Genomic DNA, 23,674 nt, shown 5'->3' on the forward strand with positions numbered 1-23,674 from the left:
GAGGTTGGAGTTGGAGGGAGGGCATGGACACACCCTTCAGGGCTCCCCAGGGGATTCCTGGGGGGACCCCACTGTGCAGCACCTGGGCACAGAGCAACGTGCCCAAGCTGGGCAGCTCAGAGACGCCATTCAGGAGCGTCTAAGGGACCAGCATACAAGGTCCCTTCCTGCCGTCAAGGCACCTGTGGGAGCAGGGAGCCTCTCCTGGCAGAAGCCTGGCCCAGAGCGACCCCCCTCATCCCCACACACCACGGCACAACTGTCGGTGTCCGTTTAATGCTGGCCCTGCAACGGGCTGAGCTGTAACAGTAACGAGAAGGCGTCTTTGCCGGCAGCCACTCAGGGCCGCAGGCAGCGCGGTGCCTCTGGGGCAGAGCCAGAGGGTGGAGTAGAGGGCGGAGCAGCCCATGTCCGAGGGTACATGGCTCCCGAGGGCCCGGGGCAGCACTGGAGGCAGAGAGCTCAGGACCGGCTCCGGTTCTCGTGGTTGCCCACGAGCGTCTTGCTGTAAAGTTTCTGCTGCTCCTCCTTGAACGTGTCCTTCACCTTCTCCCTCTTCAGACCCCCGTCCCTGGGGAGAGAGTGGGGTGATCAGACTCAGTCACTGGGTTGCCCCAACCAGGAGTACGTCTCAGACCAGCTGTCCTCACTTTCCAGCCACTCAGCCTCCAGGCTCTGCTGTGCTCGGACCCCACAGCAGCCGAGGGGCCGGGCGGCTCAGCCACTGGCTGAGAGACTTTGGTTCTCAGCCTCTGACGCCCTCCCCGGCAGCACCCAAGGGAGAGTGTGTGTAGCAGCAGGGTGCCCCTGCAAACTGGCATGCGAGAGAAAGCACATACAGCATGACGGGGTACTGCCAGGGCAGGCTCAGCACATAGAATCATAAGACTGGAAGGGACCTCGAGAGGTCATCGAGTCCAGCCCCCTGCCCTCAAGGCAGGACCAAGCTCCGTCTACACCATCCCTGACAGATGTCTATCTAACCTGTTCTTAAATATCTCCAGAGAGGGAGATTCCACCACCTCCCTTGGCAATTTATTCCAATATTTGACCACCCTGACAGTTAGGAATTTTTTCCTAATATCCAATCTAAACCTCCCCTGCTGCACTTTAAGCCCATTACTCCTTGTCCTGTCCTCAGAAACCAAGAGGAACAAATTTTCGCCTTCCTCCTTGTGACACCCTTTTAGATATTTGAAAACCGCGATCATGTCCCCCCTTAATCTTCTTTTTTCCAAACTAAACAAGCCCAGTTCATGAAGCCTGGCTTCATAGGTCATGTTCTCTAGACCTTTAATCATTCTTGTCGCTCTTCTCTGTACCCTTTCCAATTTCTCCACATCTTTCTTGAAATGTGGCGCCCAGAACTGGACACAGTACTCCAGCTGAGGCCTAACTAGTGCAGAGTAGAGCGGCAGAATGACTTCACGAGTTTTGCTTACAACACACCTGTTGATACAACCTAGAATCATATTTGCTTTTTTTGCAACAGCATCACACTGTTGACTCATATTCAACTTGTGGTCCACTATGACCCCTAGATCCCTTTCCGCCATGCTCCTTCCTAGACAGTCGCTTCCCATCTTGTATGTATGGAACTGATTGTTCCTTCCTCAGTGGAGCACTTTGCATTTCTCTTTATTAAACCTCATCCTGTTTACCTCTGACCATTTCTCTAACTTGCTAAGGTCATTTTGAATTATGTCCCTATCCTCCAAAGAAGTCGCAACCCCACCCAGTTTGGTATCATCTGCAAACTTAATAAGCGTACTCTCTATCCCAATATCTACATCATTGATGAAGATATTGAACAGTACGGGTCCCAAAACAGACCCTTGAGGAACTCCACTTGTTATCCCTTTCCAGCAGGATTTAGCACCGTTAACAACAACTCTCTGACTACGGTTATCCAGCCAATTATGCACCCACCTTATCGTGGCCCTATCTAAGTTATATTTGCCTATACATGCTGCTCCAGGCAGGGCTGTGGCCACCTGCCCTTCCCAGGAGCCCCCGAAAACGCTACCACGCCCCTGCAGGGGTCAGCAGACCCGTGTGCCCTCAGCGCCCACCCAATGCACTGCACTTAGGAGCTTAGCCCCTGAACCAGGCAGGGGTGCTCTGCTTCTGACTCACCACAGCAGATCCACAAGGCCTCCCTGCCGGGCGATTGCTGACTTCACCCGGTTGGCAAACTGGACAGCGTCCTCCTCGGGCTGTGGGAGAGCAGAGCTGTTCAGTACAAGCGGCCCAGCCCCCTCCCCACTCCAGGCATGGCACAGCCCTCACCCACCTGCCTGCTCATGGGGGGCAGGTACCAGACGCTGCACACGATGGCCCAGCTGGTCATCATCCGCAGCAGGTAGGTCACCATCCCGTACTTGCTGCTGTTCCAAAAGGCATCTCCAAACTGCGGGTCGTACTGCAGAGGGGGAGAGCCCGTGAGACCCACAGCAAGGCTGGTGGAGGTGTCCCCCTCATGCCTGGCCCCAGGCAGGCCCACACTGCCCAGACTACAGGCACAGCCAGATCTTGGCTTCCCCACACCCAGACTCACCAGGCAAGGCCCAGAGATCCAGGACCTCCTCCCTACTGCCCATGACTCCAAGCTAGACCAGGCCCTGGTGCAGGGAGCTGGGCCTGTGCCCTCTGCCTCCCCCTCAGCCCCCTGGGAAGAGCCTGGTATCCTCAGCACCCAGCAAGGCACCTAGTGGGGTAGGCTACACGCAGCCCAGCCAGGAGCCCCCCTCACCTTGATGGCTACCGGATAGACTGTGGCTCCAATTTCAAAGCTTCCCTTCTTGAACATCATCACGGAGGTGTTGTTGATGCAGGTGCCTGTGGAGAGAGGAGCGTAGCCCCTGTGAGCACACCCCGGAGCCCTGGCTGGGGCTTCTCAAGGACCCTTCCACGGGCTTTCCTGCTGCCCAGCGCCCAGCCCTGGCGAGGGCTCACGCGGCCAGGCTGAGGGTGTGGGCCACTGCCTTGCCCCAGAGGATGGGGTGTGATGCGGCCGGTCTGCAACTCACCTTCTGGGAAGATGAGGATGGGCAGTTTGCTCTTGTCCTGGACGTGCTCCGTCAGCCTGCAGGGAAGACAGTCACCGACTGGCATGGCGCCCTGGGGCCGCCCTGACCAGCCATTAGCCTCCAGGCGGCAGCGTGCGTGAAACGCCCCTGGAATGGGACAGCTCCCAGGCTCCCGAGAGCCACCTGGGAACCCAAGCCCACCCCTGGATAGCTGTCTGGGGCAGGCCCTCCCTCCCCCGCTGGGAGAACGCGCTCAGCCGCTGTCCTACCTTTTGGCCACGAGGTGGCGATCTTTGACCTCAGAGCGTTCGAACCAGACGTGGGGACACGCCTTCACCACAGCCCTCTGGATCATGCCCATGAGGCCCCCGTGGATCTGACCCACCTAAGCCAGAGGAAGACGACTCCTGTTACAGCCTTGGATGCAGGAGTCCAAGCAGCTCCCAGCCAGACCCCCGCTGCCCAGCAGGGTGCCCTGCTCCTCTCCGGGGGCTGTGGGGAAAGCCACCCTGGGGCGGGAGAATGTGCCAAAGTTGCCAGAGGGGGAGTCTGGAAGGATCCCAAACCCCCTCTCACCTTCAGGGCAGCCAGGCTGAGATGGCAACCAGCCCAGCCCCCAGCGCAATGGCCAGTAGCCTGGGGCCTCGGCAAGCTGTGAGCCCCCACACCAGAGCGGTACAGGCCTCAGCAGCTGGGTGCCCCGGGGTGGCCAGTCCCCGCCGGACAATTAGCCAGAGAGGGGCTGTACACAGGCAGCGCTGGGCAGCCAGTGCCAGGCAGTCAGCCAGAGAGGGGCTATGCTGGGCAGCCAGACCCAGGCCCCGACAAGCCCACGCGCTTTGCCAACCCCCACCCCCAGGCAGCACCGTGGCCTGCTCCGGGCCCAGCCCTCACCATGGCGTAGTAGCCGTCACTGGCCAGGATGATCACGTCAATGGGGGAGGTGTGATTAGCCACGCAGATGCCTCCGTTCCGGGGCCTGTTTTCCCTGAACAGAACACAAAGCCAAGACGGACGACATGGAAACAGCCTAGCCCGGCCTAGCCTGAGCCGGGGAGAGCAGTGGCTGGGGAGGCCCTTACCGGTCATGGTAGGTGATGATGGCAGTGAGGGCGCGCACGCAGATCCGGTAGCACATCAGGTGAACGTGCTTGCTCAGGAACTCCTTCCACCTGCCGGGGCAGAACAGAGCTTGTTCCCCAGCCGCACAGACCGTGCAGGTGAGACAGTGCATGTGCTGTGCTGGGGGATCTGGGACACAGGGCGGACAGCGACCTGAGAGCCCTCCACCAGAAGGGCCAGCGACTCCCCCACCCTCTGCCCCCAGGAGCAGAGGCATTTGTAAGCGCTCCAACCCAGTTCCGCTGGCCCCACCCCACCCCATCCGCCAGCCAGCCCCAAGCCAAGAGACAGAGTGAAACTGCTCAGCTAAGCTGGGCCCTGGTCTGCTCCTTTCAGTGAGGCTGCTGCACAGGGGCTGTGCTGTGTGTCCCACAGCCACTGAGGCATACATCTCCCCCGCCTGCCCACAGCCGGGCCAACTCACCTTCCATTGGGCAAATATCCCACCACTGTGGTGCCAACCACCAACAAGCTGATGCCTGTGAAGGCCAGGGCGATCCTGCAGGAGGGAGAGGGATGTTACAGGCTGGCCAATGAGCTCCATGCACCCAGGGATGGAAGCCTTGCCTCTCAATGGAGCCGCTGCAGACTGGGGGTCCCTCTAGGTCCTCGTGCTACCAAGAGGGCCCAGCTGAGACAGCTGCAGAGAGGATGGACTGAAGGGAGTGCAGGGGACTTCCTGGGACCCCCAGCCCCACCACTGCTCTAACCTCTAGGCCCCACTCTTCTCCCAGAGCAGAAGGCAGAGGCCATCAGCGGAAGCAAGCAATGTGCCAGGCAGTGCAGTGCTGGGAGGCCTCTGGGCGCTCCTCACCTGAGTGGCAGCAGGAAGCAGTACCGGATGAGCACGCCCAGCCCCCACAGCACCGTGAGGCGCAGGCTGATGTACTGGAAGTTGTAGTTGGTCCGGCTGAGCAAGTTCCAAGACTCCAGCTCCTCAGCGGAGAACCGCTTGGTCACCTCATCATCCATGATGGTCTCGATGCCCTTGCGGCAGAAGTAGAAGATATCGGAGAGCTCGAACTCGGGCGCGTCCAGGGCTTTGCTGCTGCCGCTCCGGCGGATCTCTTTGATCTCCTCCTCCAGGGACGTGGGCTCCTTTGCAATGATACCTGCGCCACGGGTGGGCAGGGGTTCCAGTGAGGGCAGCTTGACAGGCCTGTCTACCTGCAGGGGGGCCAGCCGACCTGCGCATGGCCCACCCACCCACCGGGGGGCCAGCCGACCTGCCCACGGCCCACTCTCCCATCCATCTGCCCCACCCACCCACCGGGGGGCCAGCCGACCTGCCCACGGCCCACTCTCCCATCCATCTGCCCCACCCACCCACCGGGGGGCCAGCCGACCTGCCCACGGCCCACTCTCCCATCCATCTGCCCTACCCTCCCACCGGGGGCCAGCCGACCTGCCCACGGCCCACTCTCCCATCCATCTGCCCCACCCACCCACCGGGGGGCCAGCCGACCTGCCCACGGCCCACTCTCCCATCCATCTGCCCCACCCACCCACCGGGGGGCCAGCCGACCTGCCCACGGCCCACTCTCCCATCCATCTGCCCTACCCTCCCACCGGGGGCCAGCCGACCTGCCCACGGCCCAACCACCCACTGGGGGGCCAGCCAACCTGCCCACGGCCCACTCTCCCATCCATCTGCCCTACCCTCCCACCCGGGGACCAGCCGACCTGCCCACGGCCCAACCACCCACTGGGGGGCCAGCCAACCTGCCCACGGCCCACTCTCCCATCCATCTGCCCTACCCTCCCACCGGGGGGCCAGCCGACCTGCCCACGACCCACTCTCCCATCCATCTGCCCCACCCTCCCACAGGGGGGCCAGCCAACCTGTCCCCAACCCACTCTCCCACCCACTGGGGGGCCAGCCAACCTGCGCACGGCCCACTCTCCCATCCATCTGCCCCACCCACTCGCCGGGGGGGCCAGCCGACCTGCGCACGGCCCACTCTCCCATCCATCTGCCCCACCCACTCACCGGGGGGGCCAGCCAACCTGCGCACGGCCCACTCTCCCATCCATCTGCCCCACCCACTCACGGGGGGGGCCAGCCGACCTGCGCACGGCCCACTCTCCCATCCATCTGCCCCACCCACTCACCGGGGGGGCCAGCCGACCTGCGCACGGCCCACTCTCCCATCCATCTGCCCCACCCACTCACGGGGGGGCCAGCCGACCTGCCCACTCTCCCATCTATCTGCCCCACCCTCCCACAGGCGGGCCAGCCAACCTGTCACCAACCCACTCTCCCACCCACTGCCCACAGGCAGGATCTGCCCTGGGCTCTGCCCTAGACATGAGACCCCCCCAGACATCCATCCCACCCCCATGTGGCCACAAAGACCCAGAGCTGCTGATGGGAGGGGCTGGCAGGCCCTCACCATTCACATAGGGCTTGTACAATGGGTGTTTCTTCTCCTTGGCGCCACGCTCTATCCGCAGCGTCGCCCACTGAAAGAGACAAGGTGAGCCGATTCTAAGCCCCGGCTGTGGGGACAGAGGGGTACTCCACACAGGCTGGGCAAGCCCCAGGCGGCCAGGCGGGACGGCATTGCCTATGAGAGGGCGCCGGTCACGGTGGCACGGCCAGGCGCAGAGCACGGGGAAGCATTTGCTTTGGGTGCTGGGTTACCGGAGGGACACCCTCAGAGCCGAAGCATTTGAGAGCAGAGCAACCCCTCTCCCGGAGCCGGGTGGTCCGCAGCACCTTGCCCAGCCCGAGAGAGTGGCCTGCTGCTTTCCGGCAGTCCCGGGCACTCTGCTGCTCCCTTAGCAGGGGGCCCTTGGCTGGACTCCATGTGGACTCTGATCACTTGCTCTGGCCGCTGGGCGGGGGTCTCCAGCACAGGGTGAGCAGGTGACCAACCTGGCACAGTCCTCCTGCATCTCATCTCCTCCCTCCTGGGATCAGAGGCTGCATTTCAAGGTTACTGATGCAACCAGCCAGCCAATAGCGCGAGGGGCTGGGACCCCTCCCTCCTCCCTCCTCCCACTAAGCTAACAGCTGCGGCTACTTCTCTGCAGGGCTGCTCATGGCCAACCGGACCGAACAGTCGCCAGGCAGCTGTCTGACAGCTACTGCCAGAGTCAGTGCCCACATCACCCTTATTCACAGAAATCTCCCCCTCGGCTGCTTCCCAAGGGCATCAGACAAACACACAGGCTGGATTTCCAGGCGGTCAGCCTGCCCTCCACGGAGCCGTCTCGATAGCGAGTCTGGGAAGGGTTCGATTCTGCTCCGAATGGCTATTTCACCGCACGCACGCAACCATGGGAAAAATAATCCCACATGTACTGCTAAGCAGAGGAGAAAAGGCTGCTTGAGAGCCTACGAGATTTGCTGTGTAAACTCTGACGTGATACTGACGAGCTGTGTTTGAACCCTTCCAAAGCTCCATCTCAAATCTCTAGTCCACTGTCATTCGGTAACTGGCCCCCGCAATTTTCCATAAGAGTGAACATTTAAATGGAGGCAAATTTAAAAACGCTCAAAAATGAACAGAATTCTCTCCAACCTGTCTCATCCCGGAAAGCAAACTGTGCACACCGACTCCAGGGTCCGTTCCCCTCCCCTCTCTCCCAGCAGGGGCAGGTGCTGGCTACGAGGGGAGCTCCCAGCTATGCCAGCCCCCTCCCGTCTCTCCCACAGGGGAGGAGGCAGGGCTGGCTGTGGGGGGAGCTCCCAATACGCCAGCCCCCCAGCAGGCTGTGAGGAGGGAGGACTGGACAGGAAGTACTGGGATAATGGCAGGAAGTGGTGCTGTGGCAGCCTTTGGAGAGGGTCTGGTCTGAGTTCAATCCTTTTGGCCAAGCTTTGGGGCAGGGCCCTTGCAGAGTTCTGATCGCGCCCACTGAGCTGGCAGCCCTGAACCAGCCCTAGGCCCTGAAGGGCTGGGGGAGAACTTCATGGCCAGGCAGACTCGTCCAAGGGCAGCCTCTGGTCCCAGGAGCTGAATCCTCCCACACAACTGGCTAGTTACATGACAGAGCCCCACCTTCCCCATGCGAGTAAGGGACTGGATGGGCCTGGACAGAGAATGACCTGGCTGCTCCCAGAGCCTGCAGGGCTCACTCTGGAGCCCCGTCGCCCCAGGGCAGCACGGCCACAGAGCTCCGCTTCTCTGCATGGAACGTTGCTACCAAGCAGCCTTGGCCTCCTCCTGGGAGCGCGGCAGAGCCCACGCCTGCACGGATCCTGTCTCGCAGGAGGCCCCAGCCCTAATGCAGCCAAGGGCAGGCAGGAACAATCTAGAAAATTCCACTTGGCATCTGAGGGCTACTGGCTGCCCCTCAGAGGCTGCAGTTCTGGAATCAGCCCCAGCTCCACACTGGCAGCAGGCCCCAGTGCCAGCCTGTTTCCTTGGGTAGGCGAGCAGATGGCAGCACAGACCACAGAGCATGTGGGCCAGGGCCCCTGCACAGCGGAGCGCCCAGCTGACACCCAGCTTCCTTCACTCATCTGTGTGTTCAAGAAGAGATGCTGCTGTTGCTGCCCCAGCCCTCCCCACCCCCAGGAATGAGGCACCTGCTCCTCCCCTGCTCCCCTTGGTCTCCCCCTCCCCGCCCCCCACTGAGATGTTCTTGAGAGGTGCTGACATCATTGACTCACCCAAAGGGGACAGACTGGGGCACTTGTTTACAAGGGCTCTGTCCTCAGCATGGGGGCACTTTGGAATGATCTAGGGAGCTGGATTTGGCTCGATAACGGAGTGTGGCAGATATGCTGGAGCCACTCCAAGGGCCCCTTCCCCCCAGGAGGTTTCTTGCACTACCAACAGCCCAGCCCTCAGTCAGCACCCCACACCAGGGACAGGGACACCCCCTACTCAAAGGCACATGCCCCTGCCAGGGATTTCCCCCAGGCTCATGAACAGGGCTCAGAGCACCCAAACTCCCCCGCAGGACAGCCCAGAGGCAGGACTCACCCGGAAAATCTTTAAGAGTGTTTTCATGTAAATCCTACGGATGCCAAAGGAGACCCCGAAAATGGCTGGCACGATGATGAAAACCAGCAGCAGCGTGAAGAGCACGGTCAAGGAGATCCCCAGCAGGTTAACAACCAGGCTGTCAAAGGGGAGCAGGAGGAACATGATGGAGGGTCCAGGCAGGGCCAAAGCCCAGCGACCCTGAGGCAGGAGAGAAGGGGTCTCCAAAGTGATCAGCCAGTCCTGCTACTCAGCGGCAGTTCCATGCATGCTCCGAGTCCCCAGCTGATCACGGACTCCATTCCAAAGTTCACATCCTTTTCTAGCAGCCCCCGGGAGAGGAATGTGAGGGAACCAAGCAAGGGGACGGTCAGGTGAGACGGCGGCTTGGGGGTCAGCACGGTCTGCGAGTGGCACTGGAACAAGGCAGCTGTGGGACTGGGGACTCCCCTCGGGGCCCACCAAACAAGTCTTGCTGCAGGCCGACCCCTGAGGGGCCTGGCAGCGGAATCCCCTTTGGCTTGCTCAGAGCAGGAAAGGTCTCGTCACAGGGGTGAGGTGGGCTCCATCCCTGCTCCTGCATTGGGGGAGCTCCAGGGTGCCTACTGCCTTTGCCACCGGGTGCCTCTCACGCCGACTGTAACAAGTGTCATTCTGGAGTCCTCTGGCAGCCGCCCACGCTGGAGTCCTCGCGGAAAGGGACGGTGCCTCCGCCCCTGTGAGGGCCCCCAAGCTGCGAGCTGCCTTCTTGGCAAGAGAGCTCCTCACATGCCACCACAGCTAGGGGAGGCAAGAACAAACAGAGTCAGGCCAATCAGGGGTGAGGCGTCAAGGCAGAGGGTCTCCTGAGGTCTGGGAGCAGCAAGGGCAGGGTTCCGGAGCCTGCAGGATCTCACTGCTGCCTCCCACTGGCAGTACAGTGCAAGGCGCTGGGAAGAGCCCTGCATTTCCAGGCCAGATCTGCAATTCAGATCAGCACAGGAGCCTTGCTTGCCCTGGGTCGCTGCAGAAGGCTGGTGTGTCTCCAGAGAACAGGAGCAATTGGAGTGAGGGACAGCCTCCCTGCTGACACAGTTTATCCCTCAGCACCTCCATCCTGAGGGCTCTCCCAGCACTTTATTAGCTGCACTTAGGGCCCACTGCCTCTCCACTGAACCCTGCCTCTTGGGGTGGGGCTTGCCAACTGTTTGACTCAACTGTTGATTACTCAAGTGAAGTAATCCCGCAGAGAGAATTAAAGGAGGCTAAACATGATTATCTGACCTGGAACTGGTCAGGACACTGCAACCAAAACCAAGGTCTGCGTCTTCGCATTACATCTCGCTGAGAGACGTCCCAGGTGTACAGCATCCTTTGTACCACCATGCTGGGGCACCAGCTCCGGTCCCACTCCACTCATCACTGGGGAGTGGTGAGGGAGGTTCCACTCCACCTACCACCCTGGCCTGACCCTGAGATACTCAGCGACTGAGGGGCACCCAGTCAGCTCTGCTGGAGGAATCATTCCCGGCAGCAGGAGAGCCCTCCCTTCCCCTTTCAGGCAACCTCTAGCCCCATCTTGGCTCCCCTGCTGCTTCCCACAGCACACTGGGGGCTCTGGCTGCTGGCCCAGCACCACTGTACCGGGCACAGCTAAGAGCATCCCGAGTGCTTCATGGAAACCACGTGCCAATAAACCCTGCTTCCCAGAGATACTCTGCTCCCCGACACCTGGCTCCCCAGGTCAAACCCCTCATGCACCAAACCCAGGAACCCCACCTGGCAAACTAACCAGTCCCCCAGCCAGCCTACCCACGGCCACGGGAAGGGGCCTGGGATGGAGAAGAGAAAGAATGAATAGGACTTACCCCTGCCCTGGCCTAATGGCCCAGTTCAAGTCAGGCCCTGGCAATAACCAGAAGCACGAGGCACAGCACAAGGCAGCCCTATTCAGCCACATTAATCTCCAGACTAGGGATGCGAGTGGCAGCAAGGTGGGAGGGGAAGCAGGTGCCAGTGCTGGGGGGAGCCAGCTTAAAAGCCGGTTCTCTCCAGCACTGTCTCAGCGGTGCCTAAGGGCGGGGAGGGGAGAAGGGGAGTCAGAGCTGCAGCGGTCCCAGAGCCGGCATGAGCTACTCCCACTGTGGCTCTGCAGTGTACATGTAGTAAAAGGTGGGCTGCCTGTGCACCTGGCTCCTACTACATTTAAAACTGCAGAGCTGTAGCGGGGTTAGTTCCTGGACCTGGCGTGAACTGAGACTGAACGCCTCCCCTTATCGACTGATCGTGTAGTTGATACAAAATGTATCAACTACACGATTAGCCAATTACTCACCTCTTAACATCCTTACTACAGACAGGGCGGTGGCAATGCCACTGGGGTCTCTGTGGTGCAACGCTCCCCCTGGAGAGCCTCCTGCGGAAAGATTATCTCAGAGGTCTGGACCAGAATGCACAGACTGCACAGCCTGAGTGAGCGCCAAGGGTCCATGCCCCATGAGACCAAAACCTACAAAGCCCAGGCTCTCCTCCTCCACCACCTGCAGGGCTGGATGAGGAACTCTTGTCCCAATGACCAGATTTTTCTAGTATAATGTTGTAGAAACCCTGGGCACTAGTCAGGGGAGCAGCATTCTCCCCATTTTACTCACTGGCATAGCTGCACGAAGCAAAGGGACCAGACGCAGAGCATGCTGCAAGTCAGTGAAAAGCTGGCCTTCTACCCAGGACTTCTGCCCTCAGCAGTAAGCAAGGGCAGCATACTACTGTGAGCAAAGTGGTCCTAAGTCGAACCCTACCGAGATCAGCGATCCGTCCCTCAAGAATGGCTCCTCCAGCAGTCACAGGACATCAGGGGGTTGCTCTGGGGAAACGCGGTCTGCCCCTGCGAAGGGAAAGGAGAGTCACGTGCAATCACTGGACACCTCCCACCCACGGCCCAGCAGCAGCTCCGGTTCAGGGGCCTTTGGGGTGCAGGGCCACAGGGCCTTACCGAGCAGCACGGAGCCGGGGGCTCCCTGCTCCACCAACCAGCACCATGGGCCCGCGGCAGCAGGCTGGGGGAGCCCACTGGGCCAGTGCTGGGGGGCTGCAAGGCCCATGCCCAACTCTGGGTCATGGGAGGGAGGGGCGCTGCGCGGGCGGGCCCATGTCACAGAATGGATGGGGGGCGGGCGCGCCCATGTCACAGGAGGGCGGGGGGGGCGATGCGCGGGCGGGCCCATGTCACCGGAGGAAGGGGGGCGGACGGGCCCATGTCACCAGAGGGCCGGGGGGGCGATACGCGGGTGGGCCCATGTCACAGAATGGATGGGGGGCGGGCGCGCCCATGTCACCGGAGGGAGGGGGGGGACGGGCCCATGTCACAGGAGGGCGGGGGGGGGGGGCGATGCGCGGCCGGGCCCATGTCACAGGAGGGGGGGGCGCTGCGCGGGCGGGCCCATGTCACAGGAGGGGGGGGCGCTGCGCGGCCAGGCCCATGTCACAGGAGGGATAGGGGGAGGACGGGCCCATGTCACAGGAGGGAGGGGGCGCTGCGCGGACGGGCCCATGTCACAGGAGGGATGGGGGGGCGGACGGGCCCATGTCTCAGGAGGGATGGGGGGGTCGCTGCGCGGACGGGCCCATGTCACAGGAGGGAGGGGGGGCGGACGGGCCCATGTCACAGGAGGGAGGGGGGGGCGGACGGGCCCATGTCACAGGAGGGAGGGGGGGGCGGACGGGCCCATGTCACAGGAGGGAGGGGGGGCGGACGGGCCCATGTCACAGGAGGGAGGGGGGGCGGGCGGGCCCATGTCACAGGAGGGGGGGGCGGGCGGGCCCATGTCACAGGAGGGAGGGGGGGCGGACGGGCCCATGTCACAGGAGGGAGGGGGGCGGGCGGGCCCATGTCACAGAAGGGAGGGGGGGGGCGGGCCCATGTCACAGGAGGGAGGGGGGGCGGACGGGCCCATGTCACAGGAGGGGGGGGGGGGCGGGCCCATGTCACAGAAGGGGGAGGGGGGGCGGGCCCATGTCACAGGAGGGAGGGGGGGCGGACGGGCCCATGTCACAGGAGGGAGGGGGGCGGACGGGCCCATGTCACAGGAGGGGGGGCGGGCCCATGTCGCATGAAGCCGGGCGGGGGCTGCGCGGACGCCCTGCGGGGGGCTGGGGTAACGGTTTCCCATCCCGGCTCCGGGCGGCGCGGGACTCCCGCCAGGAACCCCCGGGAGGGGGGGCCGAGCCGACCCGGGCCAATGTCACTCACCTGCCGCCGCTGCCGGGCTCCCGCCCCGCCTCCACCACGTACCGGGCCCGCGTCCGCGCTGCCACGTGTGACGTCAGCATGCGACGCCGCGGGGCCGCGCACGCTGACGTGCCAACGCTCTGCGAGCCGCTTGCGTCGGGAGCTCCGCGGGGCGGGCTGAGCAGCTCGAGGGCGTGTCCGACCCCGCCCCCTGAGCCCGCGCCGAGGGGCACGATCACGTGGTCGGAGAGGCGGAGAGCCAGGCCCCGCCCCCCTGCAGGCGCCAGAGAGACGCCTCCGTCCCAGCAGAGGGCGCCACGAGCCCAGGCTGGGGGCGGGGCCGGGACACCCCTCCCCGTGCAACGCGCCCACGTGCCCGGCCCCCTCCCCGTGCAACGCGCCCACGTGCCCGGCCCCCTCCCCGTGCAACGCGCCCACGTGCCCTGCCCGTCCAGGGACACCCCTCCCCGTGCAACGCGCCCACGTGCCCGCCCCCCATCCAGGGACACCCCTCCCCGTGCAACGCGCCCACGTGCCCGCCCCCATCCAGGGACACCCCTCCCCGTGCAACGCGCCCACGTGCCCGCCCCCATCCAGGGACACCCCTCCCTGTGCAACGCGCCCACGTGCCCGCCCCCATCCAGGGACACCCCTCCCCGTGCAACGCGCCCACGTGCCCGCCCCCCATCCAGGGACACCCCTCCCCGTGCAACGCGCCCACGTGCCCGCCCCCATCCAGGGACACCCCTCCCCGTGCAACGCGCCCACGTGCCCGCCCCCCATCCAGGGACACCCCTCCCCGTGCAACGCGCCCACGTGCCCGCCCCCATCCAGGGACACCCCTCCCCGTGCAACGCGCCCACGTGCCCGCCCCCCATCCAGGGACACCCCTCCCCGTGCAACGCGCCCACGTGCCTGCCCCCTATCCAGGGACACCCCTCCCCGTGCAACGCGCCCACGTGCCCGCCCCCATCCAGGGACACCCCTCCCCGTGCAACGCGCCCACGTGCCCGCCCCCCATCCAGGGACACCCCTCCCCGTGCAACGCGCCCACGTGCCCGCCCCCATCCAGGGACACCCCTCCCCATGCAACGCGCCCATGTGCCCGCCCCCCATCCAGGGACACCCCTCCCCGTGCAACGCGCCCACGTGCCTGCCCCCCATCCAGGGACACCCCTCCCCGTGCAACGCGCCCACGTGCCCGCCCCCCATCCAGGGACACCCCTCCCCGTGCAACGCGCCCACGTGCCCGGCCCGTCCAGGGACACCCCTCCCCGTGCAACGTGCCCACGTGCCTGCCCCCCATCCAGGGACACCCCTCCCCATGCAACGCACCCACGTGCCCGCCCCCATCCAGGGACACCCCTCCCCGTGCAACGCGCCCACGTGCCCGCCCCCATCCAGGGACACCCCTCCCCGTGCAACGCGCCCACGTGCCCGGCCCGTCCAGGGACACCCCTCCCCGTGCAACGCGCCCACATGCCCGGCCCGTCCAGGGACACCCCTCCCCGTGCAACGCGCCCACGTGCCCGCCCCCCATCCAGGGACACCCCTCCCCGTGCAACGCGCCCACGTGCCCGCCCCCATCCAGGGACACCCCTCCCCATGCAACGCGCCCACGTGCCCGGCCCGTCCAGGGACACCCCTCCCCGTGCAACACGCCCACATGCCCGGCCCGTCCAGGGACACCCCTCCCTGTGCAACGCGCCCACGTGCCCGGCCCGTCCAGGGACACCCCTCCCTGTGCAACGCGCCCACGTGCCCGGCCCGTCCAGGGACACCCCTCCCCGTGCAACGCGCCCACGTGCCCGCCCCCATCCAGGGACACCCCTCCCCGTGCAATGCGCCCACGTGCCCGGCCCGTCCAGGGACACCCCTCCCCGTGCAATGCGCCCACGTGCCCGCCCCCCATCCAGGGACATCTCTACCTGTGCAACGCGCCCACGTGCCCGCCCCCATCCAGGGAGGCCTCTCCCAGTGATGTTACTGGCATCACCTTCTGCGTCAATTGGGCTCTAAGACCCCTCACCTGTAGGCAGGCCCAGGGTCATCTGGGGCACAGATATTGCTGGGGTGTCGGAGGGTTTTGCTCATGAGGCTTCTGGCTGGCCAGACAGGCAGCTGAAGCGCTCTGGGGGACTGGTTTGTGGCCTGTTTGGGAAGGTCTCCAGTCTGGGGATTGTAAGGAGCCCCACATTTGAGCAATTCGTCCTGAGCGGACGCCCTCGGCTGTGCCCAGACCCGGCCCAGTCTGTCACGGGGGCCCAGGGTACAGCAGGTGTACCTGTTAGTAGAGGCCTGTAAATCCTCCACAGATCTCCACAGCTCATTTTTGCAGATGTAGATACAAATTTTGTATCTAGAACCCCTGCAAATGTGAGGCAATCTGATTTAGATCCGCAGGTGTCTGCATCCACAGCTGTGCGTGCAGATACTCGTGCATCCACAAAGGGCTTTACGTATTAGACACAGGCCTGTGCGCTCTATGGCACCCCATTCTCAGTGGTGTGCCCACCCTGTGTGCACCACAGGAGCTAAGCCTCACTCAGGCAGGGAGTTTGGTGAGCACGGGGCAGATGCTGGCCACTCTCGTTTTGTAAGAAACCAGAATCCAATGCACCATGCCAGGCCCATTGGCATGTGGCCACATGACCAAGCAGCACTGGCCAAAATGACCTGCGAGTGTTTCTCAGGGTAGTTAGGTCCTTTCCATGTGTAGCCCGTGCACCCCAGTCCACTGCCTGCACAGCTAACCTACTCCATTCAGAGGGACGGCAGTGTGACCAGCTAGGTCTGCAGCCTTCGCTCCCTTCCGTGGGCGCAGTGCAAGCCCTGAGCTACAGGTTCCGCCACCATCTTCCTTCTTCGTGCCTCAGTTTCTTCCTGTAGCCTGCGAAAGGGCCGATGGCCGGGCACGGACGCATTGAGGGAAAGGGGGAAATTGTTAGTTCTATGGCGCAACCGAGGGCGCCTAAAAACTGCCCTTAATCCTGAGCTGCAGCCCAGGCCACGGCCCTGGCAGGGGAGAAGCTGTTTGGGACGAGAGAACATGGGTGCTCTGGCCAGCGGTTGGGATTACGGTTGTGCTGGCTGTTTGCCGTGCACCATCTGAACACTTGGGCTTCACTAACCTGCGGCTCACAAGTCACCGGGCTCTTGGTGCTAATCGGAGCCGTGCGTCAGCCTCCAGAGGGGCAGCAATTGACTTACCAAGCTGGCGTGAAGGCGGCAGGTTTTCCAGCCAGGCAGGGGGAGAGCACTGGAGGCAGGAGTAACATGGCTGGTGGTACCAGTTCGCCACGAGTCTGCCATGACTGCAGCCTCTTCCTAGCACCCCCCTCCAACCTAAGCTTGCTGGGCTCCTCCCAGAGGTGCAGGAGCTCGGGCAGTTGCTGGAGGAATGAGGGTGACCTGCTCCGGGAAGGCTTGTTCTGTAATAGGCAGGGTTGCTTTGCCTTCACCAACACAGGCCAAACATTATGCTCAGCAGCATGTGCTGCAAACAGCCCAAGCTGGGGGACCCCTGTAGAGGCCAGCATGCACCTGGCATGCACCTCACCACAGCGGCCAGCCTCTCCGAAGCCCCTGCCAGTTGCAGCAGGATGCAAGGAGCTGAAAGGGGCAGCGGCTGGCTCCGTGCAAGGTGAGTGTCCGGGGACCCATGGGCCTGCCTGGAGCAGTAAGTCACCGCAGCCCAGGGGAGTTATGTGCTGCTGCTGCATGGTGCCCGCTGGGCCACAGTCCAACCAAAGGAGCTTTTGCTTTAATGGACTCAGGAATTAGGAGCTATAGATATCACAGTGTCACCTTCCAAACCCCGCTGCCTGCTAATCACTGGCACTGGACACAGGAGCTAACGGGCTTTCAGTTCCATGACGCAAGCCCCTGAAATCCTAGCTCACCTTGCTGCCTAAGGTGAGGTGGGGAGACGGGCACAAGGCACCCTACACAGAAATGGGTGGGGGGGGGGGGGGACTAGGGCTGCATCCACAGCCGGGCAGAGCCCCCCTGTGTCACTCACTGGTTCCTGGCTGGGGGGGGCATTTCCTCCCCCAGCTGCCCGGGCCTCCAGCGGCCAGCCCTGCACAGAGTGGGGGAGGCAGGGCAGACGGGGGAGAGGAATGGCCAGTGGCGCTGCAGTGACCAGAGGCCCCCAGCAGGGGGTGCTGGGCAGGATGGGAATTAGCAGCTGCCATGATGAGCTCTGTTCTGGGGAGGGGGACAGGAAACCTGGGGGCCTGTCATCCACCTCCCCCAGGCCCAGTCAGGACTCCTGTGAGTCACTGGGGGGGCTGCCTTACAACACCCCCCCCCCGTGTGTGATGTGGGGTCTTTCCAGCCCATTAGCAGCACAGCGGGGGCTGGACCTTTGGCAAAGCCAGTTTCTGCCCCTCAGGTTGGGGGAACGAAGTTAAATTGACACTCCAATTATAAGCCAGTGCCCCCCCCCCCGGCCCTTCCGAACTCACAAACCCACTCGCTCGCCAGAGAGAGAGAGACCCTTCCAGGCCTGCTCACGGCACTAGAAAGCCACCAGCTCTCCAAGCTCTCCCTGCACTGCCAGACACAAGGATGGGCTAATTGCCCCTGTAGTGAGAGCGGGCCCCCCACCCGTTGGCAGCTGGCCTTCCTCTCCTGCTTGTCGAGCTGTAGGTCTGGCAGGGACCTCAAAGCCATCCAGTCCAGAGCGCTGTCCTGAGCCAGGACCTCGGCAGCCTAGCCCGGGCTGTTCTTAAACCCCACCAAGGCTGGGCGACCCGCAGCCTCCTTAAGAGCCTTTTCCAGGTTCCTGCTCTCAGGGGAGCTGGGCTCTCTCATCGTATGGAGCCTCAGCCTCTTTGCTCAGACCAAGCCCATTGGTCCCAGTCCGGCCTTGGGGGAACAGCTGATCCCCAGCCCTTACCAGATCTGAAGACTTGTCTGGTTCCTGCTCAGTCATCCTGTCTCCAGCCTAAACAGGCCCAGTTCTTTAACCTTTCCTCCCATCACCTTCTAATCCTTTTATCATTTTTGCTACTGTCCTCTGGCTCACAGCAATTTCTCTCTCCCCCAAAGTGGGGCACCAATAATAGCCAGTTGCAGCCTGACCTGTGCTAACGCAGCAGGACAATTACCTCCAGTGTCTTGCATCTGACGCTCCTGCTAATACCCCAGACTGATATTAGCCTGTTTAGCAGCTGCATTGCACTGCTGGCTCAGAGCCAATTTGTGATCCTCTAACTCCCAGCACCACAACCACCTCACCAGCTAGCCCCAGTTTGTGCCTGCACGTTGATCTGGATCTGCTCTCCCAGCACATGCAGTTGTTGCCTAGTCCTTCACCTGTCATTCCGGGAGCACGGGCTGTGGCAGCACTCCGCTGTTGCCAGGAGGAGTAGGAAGGAAACCCGTGTTGGGATTTCGCAAGACAGATTCTTTCCTGCCCTGAGCAGAGGTCCAGACTGGGCCCTAAAGCAGGGAGCTCAGAGCCTTAGAAGGCAGCCCATAATCCCCGTGCTGGAAACCACCAGCGCTTGGGCTGCAATCCTACGGAGACAGGCCTGTCTATGGGTCTGCAGCCGCAAGCACAGCAGCAGGGCTGCTCTCGTAACAGAATGAAGCTCAACTTCTGCAACACTTGTTGATGGTCACAAGCTCTGCCACTTTGCCCAGGCGGCTGGCAGGGAAGCTTGAGGGGCGGGAGAATGCAGGGCAAGTGCCCTACGACCAGGCACTGCTCCCCTCTCCCCCCAGGGGCCAGCACAGCCAGTGGAGGATGGGCCTGAGGTGGAGACATGCTGTGCAAGAGGCAGGCGCTGTCCATCGGCCGCAGAGACAGGAGCCAGGTTCATAAAACAGACTTTATTCAGGTTCGGAATCTATTCACAACAGCTACAATGGGAAGGTTTCCCAGTGGCCCTACAGGCGGCGGCAGCAAGCCTGGGACGCACTGACAGCCCGTTTGGCTCGGGCTGCGCCCTGCCCAGGCTGCAGAGACAGACTCAGAGGGAGCCCAGCACATCGCAGTCACTGCACCCCCTGAGGGGAGCCAGGGCCCCAGACAGCGAGCGTGGTCCCCTCCCAAGGAGGGTGGCTGCAGCAAAAGCTGGCGGAGCCAAGGCCAGCCGCTTCCTCTGGTGAGCGCCCCAGTGCACCCCTCAGCAGCAGGCCAGGCCACCCACAGCCAGGTACCCTCAGTGTGAAGAACCTGCCAGCCTCCCCCTCCAGACGTCCCCAGAGCCTTGTCCCCCTGCCTTTTGCAAGGGGACTGAAAGCGACACAGCCCTTGGCTCCCCGTGGGGGGAGGCAGGCACAGCTCACGGTACAAAGACATTTGTGCTGTTATCTGCAGCGCGGGCCAGATGCCTGTTTGTTCCAAGCCCTTCCCCACACAGGGGTCCGGACAATTACAAGGCACATGGGCAGCCTCTCCCTCTCCGGTTTCTGTGCCTAAAGGGGGTGGCCATTCTGCCTCGCACCCCCACTTAGTCCAAAGGCCCTTGGCTGCTAGACCGGCTGGGCAGTTTTCACTGCAGCTTGGGAGCTCAGTTGCTTGAGCCACCCGTAGCCTGAACTTGCCTCTCGCGAATAAGAAAACCACAGGAAGTGCCCCTACCCAGTGTCTCGTAGTGACGCCTTCTGCACGGAGAACCCAGGCCAGGATTCACGCTGAGCTACGGTCACCAGCTTCCACAGCAGGGCCTGGCAACCAGGGTGGACACGGACAAGCTAGTGGAGTAGCGAGCAGTGTGTTCCGCAGCAGGGCCCTTGCAAGGCCTTGCCTCTGCTGGAGGCAGAGAGGAGCCTTTGTACAGCGTGGCAATCACACCCAGAACTCCTGGTACTACCAGTAGGGGCCACGGTTCTCCGAACGCCTCCAGGTCTGCAAGTGAGAGAGGACCAGCATGGCTGCTTTGGAGGAGCCCAGCTCCTCCCCAGCCACACTGGAACCCCGCACCAGCTGGGAGAGGCTGCTGGGCAGGGGTGAGGAACCTGAGTGGCGTATCTTGTAGTTGATCCCCCGGTTGTTGTCCCAGTAGATTTTCTGCCCACACTGGAAGGAAATGCAGAACTCGATGGCTCCGCAGAAGCCGGGTGCTCTGGGCAGGGTGACGTCGAAGGAGAACGTGTCTGCATCAGCGGCGCTGTAGGTGTTGTGCATGTATTGGCAAAGGACATCCCGGAAACTCCTCCAGGAGTCAAAGGTGATGCGGACGTGCACCTTCTTCTCGTAGCCGATGTTCCTGACCTTGATGGTCCCTGACAGCGACTGCTCCTGGATCAGACAGTTCTCCAGGCACACCAGGTTGCTGTGCAGGCGGCTGCGGAAGGCCATGTAGTCAGCAGACGGCTGGGGGAAGTCCAGGGTGTACCTCTTAGTCTCTGGGCGGGGATCTCGCAGCTTGGGCCTCAGGCAGGTCAGGTCAGATAGGGCTTGCTGCAGGTCACACAGGTCCTCCTCGATTTTGGAAAAGAAACGGACGGCTGTCAGCGAAAGCCCCTTCATGTCAGCAAACACTACCCTCTTCTTCTTGTTCCTGCTGCCCTTGGCGCTGTCCCACCGCTCCAGCTCCACACTGGCCTTCTGGTTCAGGCAGGAGCGGAGGGGTTTGCGCCCCCGGCCACTCCGCAGCTCCTCATAGGAGTTCAGCAGCTTGCGGATGGGAGGAGAGCGGGTCAGGCAGAGCCGCATGGCAAAATCCACAGGCATGGCTGGGGGCGGGCTGAACACCTGGAATAGCCTGGAAAGACGACAGATGGAGGTTAAGGGAGCATAGCCTGGATGCAGGGGAGCCAAGAGCAGCAGGAGATATCTGGCAGGTCCAGGGGACATTAAAAGCAGAGTCCAATTAACCCCTAGCAACCTCCCACCCCTCAAATAACCAGCAGTCCCACTGCCAGAGACCTACAGCCATGGCCCAGTGGCTGCTGCTGCCCACCCGCCAGTCAGCAGCCCCCCAGCCTCCTGCAGACTAACTACCCACCCGCCCCACACAGACTGGCAGCCACTTTGCCTGAGAAGCCAAATATCCTACTCCCAGCCCACCAACAGTCCCTGCTAGTGCCCTCAACAGTCCCCCAGGTCCTCTCCGACCATGCCCCCGACCTCCCCTTCAGCCCCCCTCCACCTGCCCCCTCTGTCCCACTGAGCAGCCCCCCTTCACCCACTGACCTGCTTCCCTTCACCCCACCCACCTGACCCCCACTGCCCCCGTCACCCTTCCCCTCCAGCCATCGGCCCCGGCCCCGGCCCCGGCCCGGCGCTCACTCGCTGCAGCTCATGGCTCCGCTCCTCGCCCCACTGCTCCAGCTGAGAGCGCGAGCGGCCGGGACACCCCCAGCCAGCCACGCGGGACACGCCCCCTCAGGGCAGAGCGCCCAATGGGCATGCGGGACTGCCGCTGTCGCCCCGCCCACGGAGCCGGGCCCAGCTGCTGCAGCGTCAGCAGGTCCCGGGGCGCGCGGGGGTGCGGGCTGGGCGGGTCCGGGCTTGCGGGAAGCGTGGGCGGTGCGGGGGGGACGTGGACTGTGCAGATCTCGGGGTGCGGACTGGGCGGGTCCCGGGGGTGCGGGCTGGGCGGGTCCCGGGGGTCCAGGGGGTGCGGGTCTCGGGGTGCGGGCTGGGCGGGTCCCGGGGGTGCGGGTCTCGGGGTGCGGGTCTTGGGGTGCGGGCTGTGCGGGTCCAGGGGGTGCGGGTCTCGGGGTGCGGGTCTCGGGGTGCGGGCTGGGCTGGTTCCGGGGGTGCGGGTCTTGGGGTGCGGCCTGTGCGGGTCCCGGGGGTGCGGGTCTCGGGGTGCGGGCTGGGCGGGTCCAGGGGTGCGGGTCTCGGGGTGCGGGTCTCGGGGTGCGGGCTGTGCGGGTCCAGGGGGTGCGGGTCCCGGGGTGCGGGCTGTGCGGGTCCCGGGGGTGCGGGTCTCGGGGTGCGGGCTGGGCTGGTCCCGGGGGTGCGGGTCCCGGGGGTGCGGGTCCAGGGGGTGCGGGTCTCGGGGTGCAGGCTGGGCGGGTCCCAGAGGGCATGACTTTGAGGTGCCAGCACAGCCCCAGCGGTCCTGACCCCCGAGCCGGCTCCGTGGTCCCCCTGTCCAGACCCCGCACCCCCCGGGATACGTGGTGGGCGCGGGCGCAGGCACAGCCCGGAGCAGCGTGGGGTGAGGAAAGAGGAGGCAGCGTGTCATTGCCCTTCGGGGAAAGGGCCATTGCTTAGCCCCCCCCTCCCCCCCGCCGGCTGGGCAGGGCACGCACAAGGGCAGGGATCAGGAGCAGTTCACTGCCTGATTAGAATTAGCTTGTCTGGGCCCAGCTGCTCATGGCTAATCCTCCCTCCTCTGCTAGCCAAGGGCCCTGCACCACTGGAACCCACTTGATAAGCCTGGGAGCTGGATTTCCAACAGCCCCGACACCGGCTCTGTGGCCAGCTATAGCCCCCAGAGTTGTCAGTGACGCCAGGTAGGGTGACTGGCTGGCACCCAAGTGCAGGGTCTAGAACAGGGCCAGTGGTGGGCATCCTGCGGGCGGCCTGTGGCCCATCGGGGTGCTAGGTGTGGCCCGCGTGGCATTTTGTTACCGTTGCCCACACGTGGGGCTGCCATATTCCTTTGGTTTCTGTCTGTGTCGTTTTTTTCCTCTCAGGATTGCTAAAGTGACATGCAGGCAAAGCAAGGGCACGTGCAGCAAGGTGCGTGCTGATTGCACACAACATGGACTGTGAGGGCCGTGTGCCCCTGCATCCAATCGAAACACAGCGACAGTTCAATTGGCACCTCCTGTCAATTCTAGGGACACAAGCGCAGCCCACTGAGAGGAAGGGAGGCCACTCATGCTGGCCACTCACTAGCCAAGGTTGCCCGTGGCTGATCAGGACTCTTGCACTAACTGCTGGATGCTAGGATGACCCTGCTCATAGCTAAGCACCCTGCAAGCAGGACTGGCTTTTCCCCCACAAGGCCTGGGAAGGTGGGGAAGGGTCCTCATGCTACAGAGGGAGAAGCCAGACCCAGAGCAATGCCTGGAGTTGTCTGAGGTCAGAGTGCCAGAGCCAGGCACTGCTCCATTTGGCTTGACACACTTTTCCAAGCATGCTGCTCTCCAGTCTCTAGCTGGGGCATGTCTGTGTGGGGACACCATGGAACGGGGCAGAACTCCCAGTCCCTTCCCAGCTGAGAGGCCGTGTTGGGAGAGCAGCAGAGGGAGAGGCAGGGAAAGGCAGACTGTGATTTCTGAATATCTCGACTAGGCTCCCAGTGGCTGTACTTCGATAGCTCATGAGAGCAGAGCGGTTCTCACTTCGCTGACCGGGCAAAGGAACGAAGAGTACCCATCTGTGTGAGGCTGGGTTAGCAGGGCAGCAGCCTAAGAGTGGCTCCAGTGTGTATAGTGGAAAAAGCTAAAAGAGTTTGACA

General features: G+C 63.1%; 2 protein-coding genes across 4 annotated transcripts; both read right to left on the reverse strand.

Moving 5' to 3' along the window:
• Window positions 1-260: 260 nt before the first annotated feature.
• On the reverse strand, window positions 261-13,458 carry GPAT4 (glycerol-3-phosphate acyltransferase 4). 3 transcript variants are annotated; one of them, XM_075910648.2, is made up of 14 exons: window positions 13,317-13,458; window positions 11,866-11,951; window positions 9,089-9,868; window positions 6,545-6,614; window positions 4,966-5,263; window positions 4,576-4,650; window positions 4,112-4,201; window positions 3,924-4,017; window positions 3,299-3,414; window positions 3,030-3,085; window positions 2,753-2,838; window positions 2,298-2,422; window positions 2,137-2,216; window positions 261-571 (listed from the first exon to the last, which is right to left on the reverse strand). In XM_075910648.2, the coding sequence occupies exons 3-13, from the start codon at window positions 9,251-9,253 to the stop codon at window positions 2,180-2,182; spliced, it is 1,212 nt and encodes a 403-aa protein (XP_075766763.1). In that variant the 5' UTR covers window positions 9,254-9,868; window positions 11,866-11,951; window positions 13,317-13,458; the 3' UTR covers window positions 261-571; window positions 2,137-2,179. The 3 variants fall into 3 exon arrangements, with proteins under 3 accessions (XP_075766763.1, XP_075766761.1, XP_075766764.1); XM_075910646.2 differs by having other exon boundaries at window positions 2,294-2,422; window positions 13,317-13,456; XM_075910649.2 differs by lacking the exons at window positions 9,089-9,868; window positions 11,866-11,951; window positions 13,317-13,458 and adding an exon at window positions 7,679-7,764 and having other exon boundaries at window positions 2,294-2,422.
• A 5,659-nt stretch (window positions 13,459-19,117) lies between these two features.
• LOC102451702 (protein phosphatase 1 regulatory subunit 3C-B-like) lies at window positions 19,118-21,694 on the reverse strand. Its single transcript, XM_075910777.2, has 2 exons — window positions 21,544-21,694; window positions 19,118-21,016 (listed from the first exon to the last, which is right to left on the reverse strand). Exons 1-2 carry the CDS (start codon window positions 21,555-21,557, stop codon window positions 20,119-20,121), a joined length of 912 nt encoding a protein of 303 aa, XP_075766892.2. The 5' UTR covers window positions 21,558-21,694; the 3' UTR covers window positions 19,118-20,118.
• Window positions 21,695-23,674: the final 1,980 nt, after the last annotated feature.

This window comes from Pelodiscus sinensis, chromosome 28, assembly GCF_052426305.1.
Source record: "Pelodiscus sinensis isolate ZL-2025 chromosome 28, ASM5242630v1, whole genome shotgun sequence".
Classification (NCBI taxonomy): domain Eukaryota; kingdom Metazoa; phylum Chordata; order Testudines; family Trionychidae; genus Pelodiscus; species Pelodiscus sinensis.